At 39.3% G+C, this 20,113-nt stretch overlaps 1 protein-coding gene across 1 annotated transcript in view; it reads left to right on the top strand.

Annotated features, from left to right (window-relative positions):
* Positions 1 to 1,445: 1,445 nt before the first annotated feature.
* LOC102800724 (NF-kappa-B inhibitor-interacting Ras-like protein 2) overlaps positions 1,446 to 20,113 on the top strand; it is a 51,024-nt gene continuing 32,356 nt past the window's right edge. Inside the window, exons 1-3 of the mRNA XM_085508168.1 lie at positions 1,446 to 1,777; positions 18,233 to 18,331; positions 18,511 to 18,558. Coding sequence (XP_085364294.1) covers positions 1,679 to 1,777; positions 18,233 to 18,331; positions 18,511 to 18,558 — 246 coding nt within the window. The 5' untranslated portion in view covers positions 1,446 to 1,678. The remainder of the gene's footprint in view (positions 1,778 to 18,232; positions 18,332 to 18,510; positions 18,559 to 20,113) is intronic.

The raw sequence follows: 20,113 nt of genomic DNA, 5'->3' as shown, positions 1-20,113 counted from the left end.
AGCACCTACATAAACTAAGCCAGTAACACATTCCTGTTTTAATAGAAGACAGCAGCACCTACATAAACTAAGCCAGTAACACATTCCTGTTTTAATACAAGACAGCAGCACCTACATAAACTAAGCCAGTAACACATTCCTGTTTTAATACAAGACAGCAGCACCTACATAAACTAAGCCAGTAACACATTCCTGTTTTAATAGAAGACAGCAGCACCTACATAAACTAAGCCAGTAACACATTCCTGTTTTAATACAAGACAGCAGCACCTACATAAACTAAGCCAGTAACACATTCCTGTTTTAATACAAGACAGCAGCACCTACATAAACTAAGCCAGTAACACATTCCTGTTTTAATACAAGACAGCAGCACCTACATAAACTAAGCCAGTAACACATTCCTGTTTTAATAGAAGACAGCAGCACCTACATAAACTAAGCCAGTAACACATTCCTGTTTTAATACAAGACAGCAGCACCTACATAAACTAAGCCAGTAACACATTCCTGTTTTAATAGAAGACAGCAGCACCTACATAAACTAAGCCAGTAACACATTCCTGTTTTAATACAAGACAGCAGCACCTACATAAACTAAGCCAGTAACACATTCCTGTTTTAATACAAGACAGCAGCACCTACATAAACTAAGCCAGTAACACATTCCTGTTTTAATAGAAGACAGCAGCACCTACATAAACTAAGCCAGTAACACATTCCTGTTTTAATAGAAGACAGCAGCACCTACATAAACTAAGCCAGTAACACATTCCTTGTATACAAATCTTTATCTTTTTTTTTCTTTTTTCTTTATGCTTTTTGTTTCTTTACTTTTTATGTAGTTATTTTTGTTTCACTAATACCTGATTTGTAACCCTTTTCATCCCCTCTGGGGGATGTTGTGTGTTAATAAATAAATAAATATCATATATAATGTCACTAAATATAAATGTATGTGTTTTTATAGTAGACACAGTGTTTTCCAAATACCACATGTATATTTGTCGGGACAGCCAATGGAATTTGTTGACCAATTTACATATCTTGGTCACAAACTTACTAGTGATTTGAAGGATAACACTGATAACTGTGTCTAAGAGGCAAGCTCTTTGCGTTCCTTTGGTTCAAATAGTGATATTACATATCTAAAAACGTTTATAAAGTTGGTTACCAATGCAAGAATTGGGGGCGACCTTCTTGTTAATTCGTGTGTTTTTGACCATTTTTTCGTAATGCTGAGGCTCTCTAAGAGTACGACGTTTTTACCACTTTAATTCCACGCCATAATAACTTTCCTATAGAAATATGACATGATCCTCTAACTATTTTTAATGAAAATAATAAATTATTCAATTAAAAACTTACCTCCCAGTTCGAGAATGTCCCGGATCATCCGCCATTTTTATGTATGTAAACATGGGAACGTAAAGGTCAGTAAAGGTCAACAACACGTAGGTCAAAGGTCAATATAAAATGGCGGATCTGTTAAAAGGATGTGTGATGTGAAGATGAGTACGAACACTTTCACAGACGAGTGTTAATTTATGCGGATAATATCTAACTATTTGTGTTTGTATGAATCACAAATTTTAATCCGAGCTCCAACGCTCTAAATATCTACTTAAATTTATGAATAACGTTCCTATTGACACTTCACAAGTTTCGGGGAATAACAATGGGTAAGATATCCAAAGTGGTGGTGTGTGGTAGTCCATCTGTTGGAAAGACTGCTATACTTGAACAAGCTATTTATGGAAGTCATATAGCGGGCCAGGTAAGAGTCAGTTCAGCACTGTTATTGGCCATGATCGTTAGTTACAATCTGCGATCATGTCTTTTACCTCTATGTTGCGAAGAACCATGTTTTGGTTGTTATGACTACAGTTATACTACACAGTTGCTGATTGAAAACGTAATTATAGCGTTATAAGATGGATGAAAATTACCTTTTTAAAAAACGTTATAATAACCAAAAAAATTAGTCCAACTTTATAATATTACTAAATGACGCATTTACAATGTAAATAATTATGTTATAATGACGTTTGCAAAAAAACAGCATGTTTTGCAGTATCATACTAATAACGTTTTCTTATAAACGTTATTATATCGTAATTTTATAACGTTATAATACTGTTATTTTTAAATGTCACATATGTATCTTCCCTGGGTACGTCATAGTGACGCTTGCCAAAAAACGCTTGAATTGCAGTTTTAAATGTCATAACTTTAGTACTATTTTAAAGAAAAAACATTATCATAATGGCATTTTATAACACAAAAATACAGTTCTTTTCATGTGATTTATTTACGTAAACTGTCATAATGCCATAATTGCGTGTTTCAGTGATGCATAAAACATGTTATTAAAAGTTATTAAAAACTGATATAGTAATATACATACTTTATTTAACAATACTCAGTACTGAGCTTATGGACCATACCATTTTTTGGATAGAGGTGCAATGATAAAAACAGTATTGATCCGCAATTAAATTACGCCATAATAATGTTTTCATTAGAAAAATGGGCTAATCTGCACTGGCTCGGAAGGTTGTAAATGATTAGCTAGTTTGAATTTCTAATTTGCATAACATTACTGAGAATGAACGTGCATTCAACGCCACAAGTTTTTTGTTTTTTTAGCCAATCAGAATTCATCTTCCGAGCCAGTGCAGATCAGCAGGGAAAAATAATAATATTATTTCACAATTACATCTTTAAAATATTACATGTATGTATGATTAACTTAACTCAGTGTTCTTAAAAATTATGTGTCTACACAACTAAGTAAACAGTGAATAGCAGCTAATAAATGACGTTATAATAATGTTTTAGAAATTCACTACGTTCAATTACCCACCATAGACTCCGGTCAGTCAAAATGACTATTTTGAACTGTAGGCATTAATCAGCGATTCTGCCGGTGACGGAGAGATGGAATCTAGGTCAGGGGAAGCCCCATGACCCCAAGATTCTTTTACCCCTTACGTCACGAACCCACGTGACCGAGACCACATGGCAGCACCATAGGCGGCCATACAATCACTCTTTCTTTCATCTCCTCTTCGTCGGGAATGATTCTGAGCGGCTCTGCCTGGCTAAGTTATTAGGATAACTTATTCTTGTCTTTTTACCCTCGTGTCATTTTAACCTTTGTGTGTTATGCTTTTCCACAACAAAGAAATTAAAACCGGGCGCCACTACGTAACCACATGTTGGTTTCATGGCGGCACTTTTTACAACTGTAATTCGTTTCCCTCATGCATGTTGTCTTTTATTTATAATGTATTTAGAAATGGATAGATGCACTGGCAACGCCAGAGGCTCGCCGCCGGTATTATTTCCTCAGTTTTTGAGGCGAATCTGCAATCAGTGTACACAGAACTTGCAGGAATGGAACCCGCATGCTAAATGCTACCGTTGTATCATGTGCGTTCAGGGTTCGGGTGTCTGCCCACACGTGCGTTCGGGGTTCGGGTGTCTGCCCAGAGAATATTTGCAATCACTGGGGTTCTGAAGCCTGGGATTCTTTCCAGCAGTATGTAAAAATAGCCAAGACTGACCACGTCGCTCGCTTGCGAAAAGGTCGCACGACAAGTGCTACCGGCATGGGTATGAGTGAGTTGTGCGTTGGCATGAGTGATAAGTCCTCGTGCTCGGCTACCGGTTCTCATACCGGGATACCAAGCAAAGGGCCCGATAGTGGGGGTGCCGATGGATTTTGGTCTCCCCCCGCTGATCGGAGGGCATCTGCACAGTCTGTTTTTTTCAGGCAGTGGGTTACCCAACTTTACCGGCAACAACTATGGGGCCCGCGCTGGGTCCCGTTGTGGATCCATCCTCGCACGGCACCGGTTTTGCCACTGAAATGAGGGCATTGGTCGAAGGACTGTCGGGGCAAATTGCATCCCTGGCAGGCAGAGTAGACCACCTGTAGGCGGAGCGAGCTGTCTCCAATGCGGCCTCTCAGCCGGCAAGTAGGAAGAAACACAGAAAGCAGGGTCAGGACATACATTGTAACAACAACAACAACCCTCCCTTCAACCAGCCAGGGTTCACCCCTCGGTACCGGACTGATTAATTTACCTTCAAGTCCGAGCTCCGCTGTGGGTTTCAACTCCCTTCTCGCCGATCCACAGGCGTTCCCAGGAACCGACCCTGTTATGAGACGCACTCTTGAACATGCTCTCGCTCACATATTTATGCTGAGAGGTGGCAGTTCATTCGCGTCGGATACAGTGGGTACCTCGGGCGGTCCATCAGAGTCCACATTATGTAATGACTCGGTGAGCCACGCCATTGGGGTGATGCGGAATATTATCAGTCCAGGTGACACTATGTATATGGGGGAACCCTCGATCCTAAAGCAGCCACTTACGGTCGCTTCTACGCTGATGGGATCGCAGGCACCGGGATCCAGATCGACCCTATCCGCACGTCTCCCCTGGTCCAGCTGAGTGCTGAGCGTGGCAGACGGCGCGCAGACGGTGTTGAGGGGCGGTCGTTGGTCAGCCATGGAGGAGGTAACGCCAAAAGCCCCAGGTTGGGGTAATCTTTTGCATAACCCATTTCGCTGGACCAAACGCTACCCCATCAGGGCAATCTCGGATTCCAACCCTAATTCGTGGGACGAAACCAGAAGACCCCGACCGGACCCCAAGGCTCCTTCCCCAGACCCCGGTACTAGAAACTACTGTTTTGCTAACCGGGTGAAGGGGGATGGCCGCGTTCTCATCGACCCATTCTGAGATTATCCAACATGCCCTGAGGGCAGAGTCGCGACCCATCAATTTCCTAGAATTTGTGGGCGCCACACTGGAGCGCATACTTGTGTGTGCCCAGGACTCTGAGACCTGAGACTCAGAACGCAGTCGCCTCTTAGACCAGGCGACACAGTTAATGGTAGGCCATCGCACGGCTATGTGCGATATCCTCCAGTGTCATATGGCTCTCGCGGTTTTAGATGCGTGTGTTTTCGCCTGCGAACTGGGTCAAGGGGTATGCCACCGCCTCAGTTACGCAGACTGGACATCGCCCATCCTCTTTGATGGGGAGATAGCGGGTGCAGTTGCAGAGCTTCAGGGTATAACAAACCAAATGGTCCAAGTCGAATCTGTTAGCCAGTTGGCCGCTGCCAAGGGTAAACGGAGGGTGCCCCAAGCACAGAAAGCACAACGCCCTAGGACTAGCTCTGCTAACCAGAGTCAGCCAGCAGGCAAGCGCTCATACTCTTATGCAGGAGGGAAGAGTAGCGACGCGCCCCCGGGAAAGAGAGGACCAGGTGGTGGCTCCTCCTCCTCGAGTGGTCGTCAATCCCGGCAGCAAGGGAAGCATGTCTGACGCTTACCTCTGTGATGGGGGGTGGGGGGTGGGCTTGCGTTTGGCATGAGATCAGGCTACAGCTTAGTAACCCCAGTGATCTCCGTTCAGGCTTGGAGACAGCGGGTAACCGATCCCTGGATGCTCCAGGTGGTCACACTTGGTTACAGAATACCACTGACATCTCCACCGCCCCTGTCAGTATCACTCCAGGGGATCCCAGCAAGGCGGAAGCAATCAGACAGGAAGTAGACAGTTTGCTAAGAAAGGGCGCCATACACAGAATAGTAGGCTTCTACTCTAATGTATTCGTAGTACCAAAATCTACAGGCGGCTGACGTCCGGTTCTGGACCTAAGCAGACTAAATCAGTATGTGCTTCTCGATCAGTTCCGCATGGAGACACCATCTAGTGTTCTACTCTCCATCCACCGGCTCGACTGGCTAGCCTCTTTAGAGTTATGTGACGCTTACCTGCACATACCGATGCACCCAGCGAGTTGTCCTCTCCTTCGATTCGCCCACATGGGCCAAGTATTCAAATTTTGGGTGCTCCCCTTTGGGTTATCCACAGCGCCTTACGTGTTCACCAGAGTGATGAAACATGTAGTACTGCTGCTCCACCAAATGTCGGTACACATCAATCCGTACCTAGACGACTGGTTGCTACACAACCCAGACAAGGGGTTATTAGGCAGACATGTAAGGCTTACACATGATTTACTTCACTAGTTGGGTTTTCTAGTAAATCACAAAAAGTCCCATCCTGACCTGACTCAACAGTTGGTGTTTCTGGGCATGGAGTTCGACACCGAAGTAGGCCTGGTTCGCCCATCTCAAGGGCGTTGCCTAGCGCTAAGCAATCTAGCAGAACGCCTAGTCAGCGTTCCTTCAGTGTCCCTCCAAGAACTAATGCGGCTCATCGGAATGATGACCTCTGTTATAAGGGTAGTTCCCCAGGCCACACTACGCAGCCGCCCGGTCCAAGGCTTGTTATTGGAACACCGAGCTCACCTATGGGAACTAAACAGGCGAGTATTGATCCCGGACAAAGTAAAGGAAACCCTGTCCTGGTGGTCGTCACTGACCAACCTCAGACAAGGGGTCCCCTTGGACCCACTCGTCACAGCTATGACTCTGGTAACAGACGCCTCCCTCCAAGGGTGGGGAGCGCATCTATTGGACAAACAAGTCCAAGGAATATGGCCCCTGCAGTGGGTTTGGGACCACCATATCAACTGGCTCGAGCTGAAAGCAGTGCACCTAGCACTTTCACGCTTTCGACCCGAAGTTCAAGACCACAGAGTCCTGCTCCGCACAGACAGCACAGCGGTGGTCTCCGACATCAACAAGGAGAGGGGACACGTTCCTCATCGTTGTCATTCCTAGCAGAGCAAATTCTCCTTTGGTGCCTGGAATGTGGAGCTAACCGCACACCACCTTCCAGGGGTGAGAAACGGTCTGGCAGATGCCCTTTCGAGGTGCCTCTGTCTCCAGAACATGGAGTGGCAGATCCCCCAGTGGGTAGCCTCCAGGCTGTTTGGGCTGTGGGACGGTCCAAAGATAGACCTGTTTGCCGCACCCTGGAACGCAAAGCTCCCGACGTACATAACACTGCTGCCGACACCAGGAGCCTGGGCTGTGGATGCCTTATTGATCCCCTGGTCCTACATGAATGCGTACGCCTTTCCTCCCTTCCCGCTAATTCACCGGGTACTGGAGAAACTTCGACAAGAGCCCACCTACATATTCACTCTGGTGGGGCCCAATTGGCCGAGCAAGGCCTGGTTTCTGCTCCTGCTGGAAAATATAGTCGAAACACCGGTAGTGCTGCCGGACATTCCGGACTTGCTGTCCCAAGCAGACGGCACACTACTAACAAGCCCAGCAGTGTACCACTTACACGCGTGGAGGCTCTCAGTAGACTTGCTCAGGCGAAAGGTCTATCTAAGCGGGCTGCCAACATCCTGGCCAGGGTGAACAGGGATTCCACCAACGCTGTCTATGACTCAAAATGGCGAGCATACACCAGTTGGTGTAGTGGAAGCGAGATTGATCCATGCCATCCCTCTATCGGCCAGGTAGCAGACTTCTTTGTCCACTTGTTTGATGAAGTGGGTCTGTCCTACGCAGTGATCGTTGGCTACACATCAGCCTTGTCCCCCACCATAGAAAACACTTTGGGGTCAAGTCTAGCTGATTGTCCCATTATTAGGAGACTGTTTACTGCTTTCCTTAATCAGAGGCCAAGGGCCTGTTCAAGGGAACCACCCAATTGGGACCTGTTGGTTGTTTTATCAGCCCTAAGCAGACCTCCATTTGAGCCTCTCGTTTCAGCACCACTCAAGTTTTTGACGTGGAAAACAGTCTTCCTACTGGCCCTTGCCTCAGATAGGCACCGGTCAAAGCTAGGCTAGTCCTTCGCGGACGGTTGTGTCGCCTTTATGGATGATCAAGTTGTACTAAAGATACGAATCGGGTTTCTCACCAAGAACCAATTCCCAGGACACGATCCTCAACCGATCGTCTTCCCCCGGCTGTCAAATATTGTCGGTCCGGAGGATCAGGAGGAATTACTTCTCTGCCCGGTCCGAGCGCTGAGTTGCTACGAGAACCGTACCAGGTTTTCCAGATGGGGAACCAAACACATGTTTTTGTGTTACGGCCCTGGCAAACAGGATAAGCTGGCTTCCCCGACTTCCATCTTCAGATGGATTACTGCGACTGTCCTGGAGGTCTATAATACACTATCCTCCTCAACACAGACCTTGCAGAGACACCAAGTACGAGTACATGAGGTCCGTGCGATTGCTACATGTAACTCACTAGCGCGAGCGTCAGGCGCCCCCCACAAACACATTCTGAGGGCAGGCTTCGGGAAAACGCAGAACGTCTTCATCAACTACTACCTAAGAGACACCCAATCTATTGAGCAGGGTCTCTTCAGGTTAGGCCCTGTCGCAGCGGGTCAGGCTTTGATTACTGACTCAGCCCGAATGACCGCAGGGGCCTCTCGCATAGGCGATAAGTCAGTCTCTGCATTCTTGCGGGCAGATTGTTTGTACCACTAGCACATCCTGGAAGCTCACAGGTTTCGCTGCTTTTTTCGACCTACGCCCTCATGCAAACTGTTTCGGTCCTACTTCAAGCTTATCACCCCCAAATTCGACTTGGGTCTTGCTTTCTCGGGCACACCGAACCCTGTCACCACAGCAACATTGGTTTCTTGCTTCGGGGACAGCACAGGCAAGGTACAACACCACCCTTCTTGGGTCTCAACTAAGGTATTGAGTTTGTTTTCATCCCGTACTGGGAAAAGACTTTCATCATTATCTGCGTCTGACTCTGGCTACAGTTAAAAATAGTAATTTTGACTGACCGGAGTCTATGGTGGGTAATTGAACGTAATGAATTTAGGCGAGGGTTCTCCGAACCTGACTATTCACATAGCTCATACCCACCATAGACTCTTGGTCCCCCCAACCACCCCACTCTTTCCGTAGCGTTGGTCTAAGTCCTCGAGACAGAGAGAAAGGAACCTGAGTGATTGTACGGCCGCCTATGGCGCTGCCATGTGGCCTCGGTAACGTGGGTTCGTAACGTAAGGGGTAAAAGAATCTTGGGGTCATGGGGCTTACCCTGACCTAGATTCTATCTCTCCGTCACTAGCAGAATCGCTGATTAATGCCTACAGTTCAAAATAGTCATTTTGACTGACCGTATGGTGGGTATGAACTATGTGAATCGGCGGGTTTGGAGAACCCTCGCCTAATTTTATAACTATGAAATAAAATATGATTTATATATACTTTAATTTTGAAAATGGCTAGTCGTTACAAAACACTAATATAACAGTTTTGTGAAAATTATGATTTGAGCATAATAAAATTATGATATAATAACGTTTCTGTTTGAGACCATTATAATAGCAGTATATAAAATTGCATTATCAATGTTTTAAAATAGTTCATATGAAATATCATTTTATTGCGTTATCATAACGTTTGAAATAAAAACAATATAAATACGTTATATAAAAACATTGATGGGAAATTTGTTAATGGTAGTCCAATACTGACATTTAATAACATAATAAATACATTGAAGAAAATTACGTTATAATGACGTAATTATAAAATGTTTCGACGTCATCATGTTTTTTAGCTCCGCTGTCATATTACTGATTGTCCGGCGGCGGCATTGTCGGCATCGGCGTCGTCTACGTCAACTTTTCAATTTCAACTTCTTCTTCGAAACCGCAAGTCAGAATGTTTCAAATTTGATATGCAAGTACCTTGGATGGTTCTTTCTCAGATTTGTTCATTTTATGTCAAAATCTCAGATTCTCTATTTTTGGTGAATATTTGTCATTTTTGATAAAATGTGATATTTTCGACTTCTTGTAAATAACCTCAAGTCCGATTACTTTGATATTACATATATAGGTACTACATGTGGACCTCTCTCAGATTTGTTCATTTCATGATGATATCTTCAATTATCTAATTTTGGTGAATATTTTTGTAATTTTTGGTAAAAAGCGATATTTTCGACTTCTCGTTAAAAACCACAAGTCTGATTGCTTTAATATCACATATATAGGTACTACATGTGGACCTCTCTCAGATTTGTTCATTTTGTAATGATATCTTTAATTCTCTAATTTTGGTGAATATTTTTGTAATTTTTCGTAAAAAGTTATATTTACGACTTCTTGTTGAAAACCGCAGCTCCAATTGCTTTGATAGTACATATATACATGTAGGTACTACATGTGGATCCCTCTCAGATTTGTTGATTTTGTAATGATATCTTTAATTCTCTAATTTTGGTGAATATTTTTTTCATTTTTGGTAAAAAGTGATATTTTCAACTTCTTGTTAAAAACCGCAAGTCCAATTGCTTTGATATTACATATATAGATACTACATGTGGACCTCTCTTAGATTTGTTCATTTTGTAATGATATCTTCAATTTTCTAATTTTGGTGAATATTTTGTAATTTTTGGTAAAAAGTGATATTTTCGACTTCTTGTTAAAAACCTCAAGTCCAATTGCTTTGATATTACATATATAGGTACTACATGTGGACCTCTCTCAGATTTCTTCATTTTGTAATGATATCTTAAATTCTCTAATTTTGGTGAATATTTTTGTCATTTTTGGTAAAAAGTGAAAATAGTCATTTTGACTGACCGTATGGTGGGTATGAACTATGTGAATCGGCGGGTTTGGAGAACCCTCACCTAATTTTATAACTATGAAATAAAATATGATTTATATATACTTTAATTTTGAAAATGGCTAGTCGTTACAAAACACTAATATAACAGTTTTGTGAAAATTATGATTTGAGCATAATAAAATTATGATAATAATAATGTTTCTGTTTGAGACCATTATAATAGCAGTATATAAAATTGCATTATCAATGTTTTAAAATAGTTCATATGAAATATCATTTTATTGCGTTATCATAACGTTTGAAATAAAAACAATATAAATACGTTATATAAAAACATTGATGGGAAATTTGTTAATGGTAGTCCAATACTGACATTTAATAACATAATAAATACATTGAAGAAAATTACGTTATAATGACGTAATTATAAAATGTTTCGATGTCATCATGTTTTTTAGCTCCGCTGTCACATTACTGATTGTCCGGCGGCGGCATAATTTGTCGGCATCGGCGTCGTCTACGTCAACTTTTCAATTTCAACTTCTTCTTCGAAACCGCAAGTCAGAATATTTCAAATTTGATATGCAAGTACCTTGGATGGTTCATTCTCAGATTTGTTCATTTCATGTCAAAATCTCAGATTCTCTATTTTTGGTGAATATTTGTCATTTTTGATAAAATGTGATATTTTCGACTTCTTGTAAATAACCTCAAGTCTGATTACTTTGATATTACATATATAGGTACTACATGTGGACCTCTCTCAGATTTGTTCATTTCATGATGATATCTTCAATTATCTAATTTTGGTGAATATTTTTGTAATTTTTGGTAAAAAGCGATATTTTCGACTTCTCGTTAAAAACCGCAAGTCTGATTGCTTTAATATCACATATATAGGTACTACATGTGGACTTCTCTCAGATTTGTTCATTTTGTAATGATATCTTTAATTCTCTAATTTTGGTGAATATTTTTGTAATTTTTCGTAAAAAGTTATATTTACGACTTCTTGTTGAAAACCGCAGCTCCAATTGCTTTGATAGTACATATATACATGTAGGTACTACATGTGGATCCCTCTCAGATTTCTTCATTTTGTAATGATATCTTAAATTCTCTAATTTTGGTGAATATTTTTGTCATTTTTGGTAAAAAGTGATATTTTCCAGTATTGTTGAAAACCGCAAACCTGATTGCTTTGATACTGTACATATTGTTCATTTTCTAATGATATCTTCTGTTCCTTAATTGTAATGTGCATTGCTAACAGCGGAGCTATCTCAGCCGAGAGGCTGCTTGTTTAGATCGTTTTTATGACGTCTCAAAAATACGTTGCATAATTATAGTTGTAAACATCATAATGACATTTTCAAAATACGTATTTTCACTATAACAAAAAATAACAGTATAATTACGTAATTAATTATATCATAACAACGTTTCATTTGATAACGCTATAATTACGTTTTTAATTAGCAGCTGTGTACTCGAAGCACTATAAGAACAGACTGGCAACAGACATTTTTTTCAGTTAGACTAGTAGCTTTGCGATAAGTGGCTTTCGCTGTGAGTGTCTTACATACATGTAGTGATTAGCTTTCGCAGTGAGTAGGATTTTGTCGCAATTGCTGGTACTTTCATCAGAGTTGAGAATTGAGAGTTTTATGTCATTAACAAAAGTACTCATGAAATATTAATTAAAGAATTTATTATATAACTTGGACAAAAGAAATCATTATTTTTTCTCATTACATTGATTACATGTAACTTCATGCAGAAATCCTAATAAATGAAATTTAAAACTGACGGTTTAGCAATATAGGTATTGTCAACTTGACTATAGGGGGCTAGAGTTTTTTTTTTTTTAGTTTTTACATTTTCATGTATACATGTACCATGGTATCTTTTGCTTACTGATTTGACTACACTGTGTACTTAACAGTTTCCAGTCCTTGTATACTGTGTTCTCCAGCATAAATAGCTGATTATTCAGAAACATAATGATTCTAATGCTGTATGATGACACCATCTTCAGGTTCTACCTGTTATTCCCATGTTCACTATGCCCCATACCATTTACTTACTTATAAGTGTCTGACTGGTATATACAAAATGCGACCAAGAAAATGTTAGAGAGCCACAGAACCAAACCAATCGATAAGATTTTACACATAGAAATTGAGAATGACAATTGCATAGAACTGAACACTAAATACAGCTATCCTGGCCGGAATTAGAGTCATCAATCTTCATGAGTGATGTAACTGGTATTTCCATCTATTTGCTTAGTGGTCTGAGAGTGAATATTGTCAAGTTTGAGTGTGTTTTTACATACATCAACATGAACTTTATTGATACAATCAAAGACGTGCTGAACAGGAAGTCCATTTTTGGCTACTGCCATTGTCAAATTTTGGAGAGTGAAAGATTATTTATAAAGGAGATGTTCCAGTAAGGAACTGTTAAAATTATTTGATTGGCATATCAAAATCTTTTATTGGAACAGATCATGTTCTAGATTCACCAAAATACAGCGAACTCGAAACAAATGAAGTCATCCAATCGTCCTTGAAAATCAAGTCTTATCACCCTTGTATTTCCGAGTGAGAAAAAGTTGAGGTAAAAAACAAACTATTTTCACTCAATCTTTCCAGTGGTTAGATAAACTATTTTAATTTAGAGTCACCTGGGGAACCAAAATTTTGGATGTGAATCACTCCAGCGACAAAAATTCGGTGATAATAACCAAGGGGCGATAGCTACAGTGATTGTGACCCAATCGATATTGGCAAGAGAGCAAGATTCCAGGAAACGCAGTAACCAGTGAAGTCCAAAACTACACAAACCTTTAGGAATTTTAATGAAAGACATGAATTCAGTTTTATTACAGATTCCAGGGGAACAAACATTCGTGATGTAATTCACTCTGGTGAGGGAATAGTTAAGGATACATAAACATGGCAGCAATAATGCAACATTTACTGTCTTTGCTAGTTTTCAGGCCAATATAAAACCCATGCTAGTGAAAGCTATTCTATTTTTTACCTATCTATGTAATTCTTTTGTTAAAAATATTAGTGCTGTAATTCTCTCTGTTGGGGGAATAGGTCACGGTGGCAAAGGTCAAAAACAAATTTGAGGGACATTATTTACTGCATGTGACTTTTAAAAAAAACAACAATTTATTGCATGTGAATTTCACACAAACTTTCCAACCTTCTGGTTATCTCTGAGCGACTGCAGTCTTTGAAACAAACTCAAGAGACTATAAAAACACAATTTTTGACACGACAAAAACGCAATGTAATGCAAGTAATGCAATATCCCGACCAACATTTCAAATGTTCGCTCAATCTTCCATGTTTATTTGATGATATGAATGATTCAGCCCAGCGCTTAGATAGGTTATTTATTAGAGGCGACAAGGAAACCAAAATTTAGTGTGAATGCCTTTTCGATAGCAAAAAGTCAAGATCTAAAAAAAAAAGGAGAAAAAAGATTTTCGCCCAATCATTCATTTATTGGATGATATATCATTGATTCAGCCCAGCGGTAATATAGCTTATTTATTAGAGGCACCCGGGAACCAGAATTGGGGACATGAATTACTTGGCCGACAATAATAGGAGGTGAGAGAGTACTTTCCGTGGCGATAGCTACGGTGATTGTGACCCAAACATATTTTACTTTTAGTAGCAAGGGTGAAAATAGTGTTTATGCCATGAGAATGTGAACCCTGCAATGTACTTTAGCGCATATACATTTATTTTTATTGTAAAAATTGGAATCAAAATATTATCGACAAGATATCAGGGATGGGAGTGGCTACTACCAAAACATAAGTGAAGGCAAATAAACACGTGAAGCATAACACACTGTTTTGAGTCGCAATGTGAAGTAGTGGACTAAACCATTTTTTACCCTTGAGGAGAATGGAAGTTACTTGCTTTTGAGGGTGTCATTATAAGTTAGAGTGAAAACCGTTTTTTTATGCTATAAAAAAGTGAAGACCTTGAATGTACTGTACTGTATATAGTTTAGTACAAAGTCATTTTTTGTTCGATTACCTAACACTTTTAGGTTCATGTGCTGCAAGTTACCTAAGCGGCCGTCCATCAGCAAATGATGTAGCCCAGACATTTTCCTTGTCAAAATCGCAAAACTATCCATTTTTAAGCAATCTGGGAAGTTTGAATTACTAAACGAGGTACAGGACAAGGAACAAAGCTGAAATATCCAAGAAACAACACATACCAAAAATTATATCTCAAATGTAAATAATATTCCTGGTATATTTTAAGTCTAACCGGACAGGAAATGAGAATTTGTTTCTACTCTAATTATCCAAACATATTTTAGTATAAGTCTATAGGATGCGTGCCAGAACAGACCTTTCTGGTAGTTCATTGACACAAACCTACCCAAAGGTTTCCAAACGTATTTGTTTTTATTTGCTTTGTGTGTTTTCATAATATCGTTTTTTGTGCCAAATCGAAAAAGAAATCTGTGAACATCAAACTTTCAGAGGCTATTGTTTCTGTTCGAATCAGTCTATTTTTGGGAGAGTTATGGTATTTTTAATGTTTCTTACTTTCAACTAAAATAGTTATCAATACATAATAATGAACAAACTGAGAGTAATATTTCTCATTATTTTGACTTTTGCCAGAATTTGTTGAACTATTTCTAAAAGGGTCAAGTAGCAGTATTGAATGTGAACATTGCATTTGAAAACTTGATATATACATGAAACTAAGCTATTGAAGTAATTCTATATTTAGTAGGAACTTGATATTTTCATTTATCTTTTCAGAATACATAAAAACTATTAATTTCATTTCTCTGTTAGGCAATGTAGAAGGTAACATGGGATCGGTGTTAACATTGGTACAAAGAAAAAGCCTGTGCATGATCTCAGACACAATGCAATTTTGCATTGCATCCATACAGTCTAACAAATTTTTGACCCACAATAAAACATTCCAGTCATAATCATCATTGTCGTGGTCAACAAACTTACTCAAAGCAGACCATTTTTCTTCCACAGAAAAAGCCAATGTGTTGTTATGATTAGGGGTAAACAAATTTTCACCAAACCTAGCTTGCAGATCAGAACTTCGGCTAAAAAATATTTTCAGAAAATACTCGAAACAAACAGGCATTTTATGAACATGATTTGAATTATCGTGGGTTAAGGCAGTTATGATAAAAAAAAAATAGTACACATTTTTCAATGGATTCTTATAACCCACAATATTAAAACAAAATTTATTAAATTCTGGAGATTAAACATCAAAAATGAAAACTTAGGACCTTTGCCAAATTTAAGGAATTGTACATTTTTTAGCATTATTTATCTATACTCAATTCAATAAGAAACACAATGACACGTTTTAGAAATTAATAACCATACATTAGAAATAAAGAAAGGATGAAATACCTAACCCGAAACACCTCTATAAATGTGAACATTGTCGAGCAGAGCTTATCATATGAGTGATTGTCTGTCGTTGTCGTCCGCTGTGTCAACTTTTTACATTTTCAACTTCTTCTTGAAAACTACAATTCTTATTGCTTTGATACCTTGGGCAGACCTCTTTTTGATTTGTTCATTTCGTGATGATATGTTCAATTCCCTAATTTTGATTAATATTTTTGGTATTTTTGGTAAAAGTGATATTTTCGACTTTTTGTTGAAAACTGCAAGTCCGATTACTTTGATATTATATTTATAGGTACTACTCTTCCATATTTGTTCTTTTCATGATGATATCTTCAATTTACTAATTTTGATGAATATTTTTGTCTTTTTTAGTAAAAGTGATATTTTCGAATACTTGTTGAAAACAGCGAATCCAATTGCTTTGATACTATACATATTTTTCATTTTCTAATGATATCTTCATTGAAATGTGCATTGCTAAACATCATTATTATTATTATTATTATTAAATTAACATTAGCTATTACTTTATAGACACATTAGTTGCGTTCACACACAGCTCCTTAGCACGGGCTAAGAGGTCAAATTCCTTAGTCCGTGCTAAGAAAACGTGCATGAACGCTTAGCACGGGCTAAGGAATGCTAAGTACGGGTTAAATCTGATCCGAATTTAAGACGCGGTCTAGACCTTAGCACGGGCTAAGGAAGTATGCACGAACGCTTAGCCCAGGGCTAAGCGCTCTCTGCGGCGACCTTTGGGTGTGAAAATTGTCCCATGTTCATATCCTCGGGGGCGGAGCTACGTCACAGACGTTCCACGTTACTAAGACGCGCACCACTGTACCATGCATTTCTATATGGGCTCTGTGCGCGCTGCTGTGGAACGCCGGTCGAGCCGGTGAAAATTCGAGAAAACAACACAAACTCAACTTTGAAGTAATCCCGAACAACCAAATTTATATATGTTACACACGTAGGGCTAATCTTGTTACACTGTTCAGAGGAGTCTCAACAATCATCCCAAAGTACCGTTTTCTGTGAGTTTTGAGCCTTTGTTTTCACCGCCGCTGGTTGCCAGGTGGTGAAAATGCCCGGATGTCTGCCCCCGAGGATAACGACACTATGCCACCAGTCATTACTCCGCGCTCGCTTCCACACTAATCGGGTCACTGTAGTAGTAGAGCGTACAGCAGCTCCAATCGTAGACAAAATAAATTTGGTTCGCTGTCTACGACATGCATTAATAAAACTCTGTATTCTGTTACGACCGTTGTATACTGTTTATGTGCATCCAAATAAGTTGGGTTTGTCTTCTCTCGCGTTCCTGTGCACGTCGCTTCAAATTTAGAACGAAACATGCCAGCAGCAGAAATAGAACCTTGCGCGTGTCATCCATTTTTCGTTCGTAAATAGCGGCTTACCAAAGGTCACCGACTAATGGCACCCCTTAGTCCGTGCTAACGACTGGCCCTCCCTGTGCGTGGACGCAATTGGGTCTAGCCGAAATGCAAATATGCTAGATAAGCCTAAATCAGCTTAAATCTTAGCCCGTACTTCGTGTAACGTGAACACAACTAATAGTTCAATCTGTTGTTGAAAAAGTTAAGCTCCAAAACAAACATGGCACACATCTTCAAATGAAAATCTGCTAACTACCGGTAGTCTGTTCTTTTAGTGCATGGTCTAAATTAGAGAGATTGCCATAAGATACATCGGTGCATTTGGGAAACCAATCTGCACTGAGAAAAAATGAACAAATGTAATCTACCTGGAAAATTACTGAAAAAATATATATTTGTCAAAATAAATCCATTTGAGAGAAAAGAGAACAACATTTCAGCGACATCATTGTGTTAAATTGAGCTCAAAACTGAACGAAAAAAATATTTTGCACAGTCTATTTTGAAAGATCAATTTGTAGCAGAGTGAAGTCTGGTAATATGAACTGATCAGTACATGTCAATATCAGTTTATGAAACGAGCCAAAGGTGAGAAATAAATAAAAATTACTTCACATCAAGCATTATCACACATTTGATAGCCTGTTTATCCCATGTATTCGTTTTTAAGCTTATTAAGGCTAAAAACTAATGCATATATTACATGTATATATTGTGAGTGCATGGATCGTAAACTATTGTAGCTTATTTGCATAACCATCACCATGCATAGATGCAAATTACTGTTACTTTATCTTGTTGTAATTAAGAAAAAAGACTTATTGTAATTATTGATTGTTTTTGCTGTCTCATTGTCTTTAATTTGATTTTTTGCAGTCAAATGATTTTCCAACAGTGGAAGATATCTATGTCTCAATGATTGAAACAGAACGAGGAGTGAAAGAAAAGGTCCGCTTTTATGACACTGGGGGTTTAGTGAGTACATTTTATTCTATTTATTTTATGTGTTGTATCTTATCAATCTAATCAATCATTCATTTCATATTATGAAATCTTTATTATAAACTGAGTACACTGAATGACTGTCTGTGAATTTCATAACAAATTAATACTGCCAGTGTATGTTGCATTATGATGTATTTACTTTTTTACAGGACAGTGATGTCCCTGAACTTCCAAAACATTACTTCACCATTGCAGATGTAAGTATTATAAGTGGCCATCATAGTTAAGTGCACTCAACTATTCATTCAACCTTAAATTTATCAAGTGAATTAAAAAAATAAATACTACATTCACGTTACGGAATCTCGGCATGTGCCGAAATTTTTAATTCTTTGTGTTTGCAGAGGGATTACAGCAGTTGCATTCACGTTATTCGGGGCCCACTTAGGACTGATTCGGCTCGTGCCGAAATCACGCCCTCATTCGTTGATCTGTTATTTGGCCCAAACATAATTGATATACTGAAATTATATCCATTTGTTGTTATGGTATTTATTATGAGTCATCATGCACATGAATGGCAAAGAAGATTCAAAAAACAATTATTTGTTCACATCAATGTAGCATTTTTTGCAAGAAAATAGCAGTTGCAGCAGCACATAAATATGCGTCGCCGACAACGTTCTGCACTCATTTCATTCATTACTACAGCAACCGACCATATATAGCTGCACTTCCCTCCATCGTCTTGTCATACCAGTATGAATCACTATATGTTCTCTTAAATTTACCACCAATGGCGTGATTTCGGCTCGTACCGAGCGTTCAGTCAGCAAATTTTGGCACGTGCCAAGTTTCGGTCCCAAGCATCCACCAGGACTGAGATTGAGTTTTTTTCAGCACGTGCTGACTCGGTTCCGATCGTTCACACACAAGTTTTGGCACGTGCTGACTCGATACCAAGTCTCAGCACGTGCCAAGATCCCTAACATGAATGCCACTAAATACAACGTTTGCGGGTGTTTGTTGAATTACATTTGCCATTCTTTCACATTGTCCTTTGCTGGTGAATTAAAGCTCACAACTACAGACATGAGGTGAGAAAAATAATGCTTTAAAACAATTAAATATAGGTTGTAAATTCCCTTAGTAAACTCAGATAGAAAGTATTGTCAGTTTGAGAAGAGTTCATTGCACACGAGGCATCATGTTGTTAGAAGTCGATACTGTAAAATACTTTTTTTGCACTTGGAATTGATTTTGGCTACATTCGCTGAAGGAATGAATCAGTGAAAATAAAATCCAGCGAATATACCTTTTCCCTATATTTTACATTCAACTCGTCAAAAAAATAAGTGAAAATAAATTCCATACAAAACACCCAAAAAATCTTTTCAGCGAAAAAAAATTCCAGCTAAAATAAAGTGTTTTACAGTATATCGTCACCTTGTACATGTTTAATGGATGCCATAATGCTTGAATTCACATTGTTTGTGTGAATAAATGTTTGATCCCCTGTAATAATTAATAATGGACCAAACTCGCCATTTTTAAGCATTAAATATATTTTTGAATGTCTGCCTTTAGCATAAAAATATGATGTCACATGATCACATCAATATTTGTTGGCAGATTTGCATAGTGTCTGCATTGACATGACACTGTGTGTGTGAACTTCTTTCTAATCTTGGCAATCCAGATCAAATCGTGGTAAATTTTATGTTATCTGTTTTTATCTGAAAAAATGAAGCACTATTTATTGAAATGAAGAAGAAGTATTTGTGCTCATTAAAAAGAATAATTCCTATTTCT

This window comes from Saccoglossus kowalevskii, chromosome 14 (assembly GCF_978046115.1).
Source record: "Saccoglossus kowalevskii chromosome 14, keSacKowa6.1, whole genome shotgun sequence".
Lineage (NCBI taxonomy): Eukaryota > Metazoa > Hemichordata > Enteropneusta > Harrimaniidae > Saccoglossus > Saccoglossus kowalevskii.
This window is presented reverse-complemented; position numbering and strand designations above follow the sequence as displayed.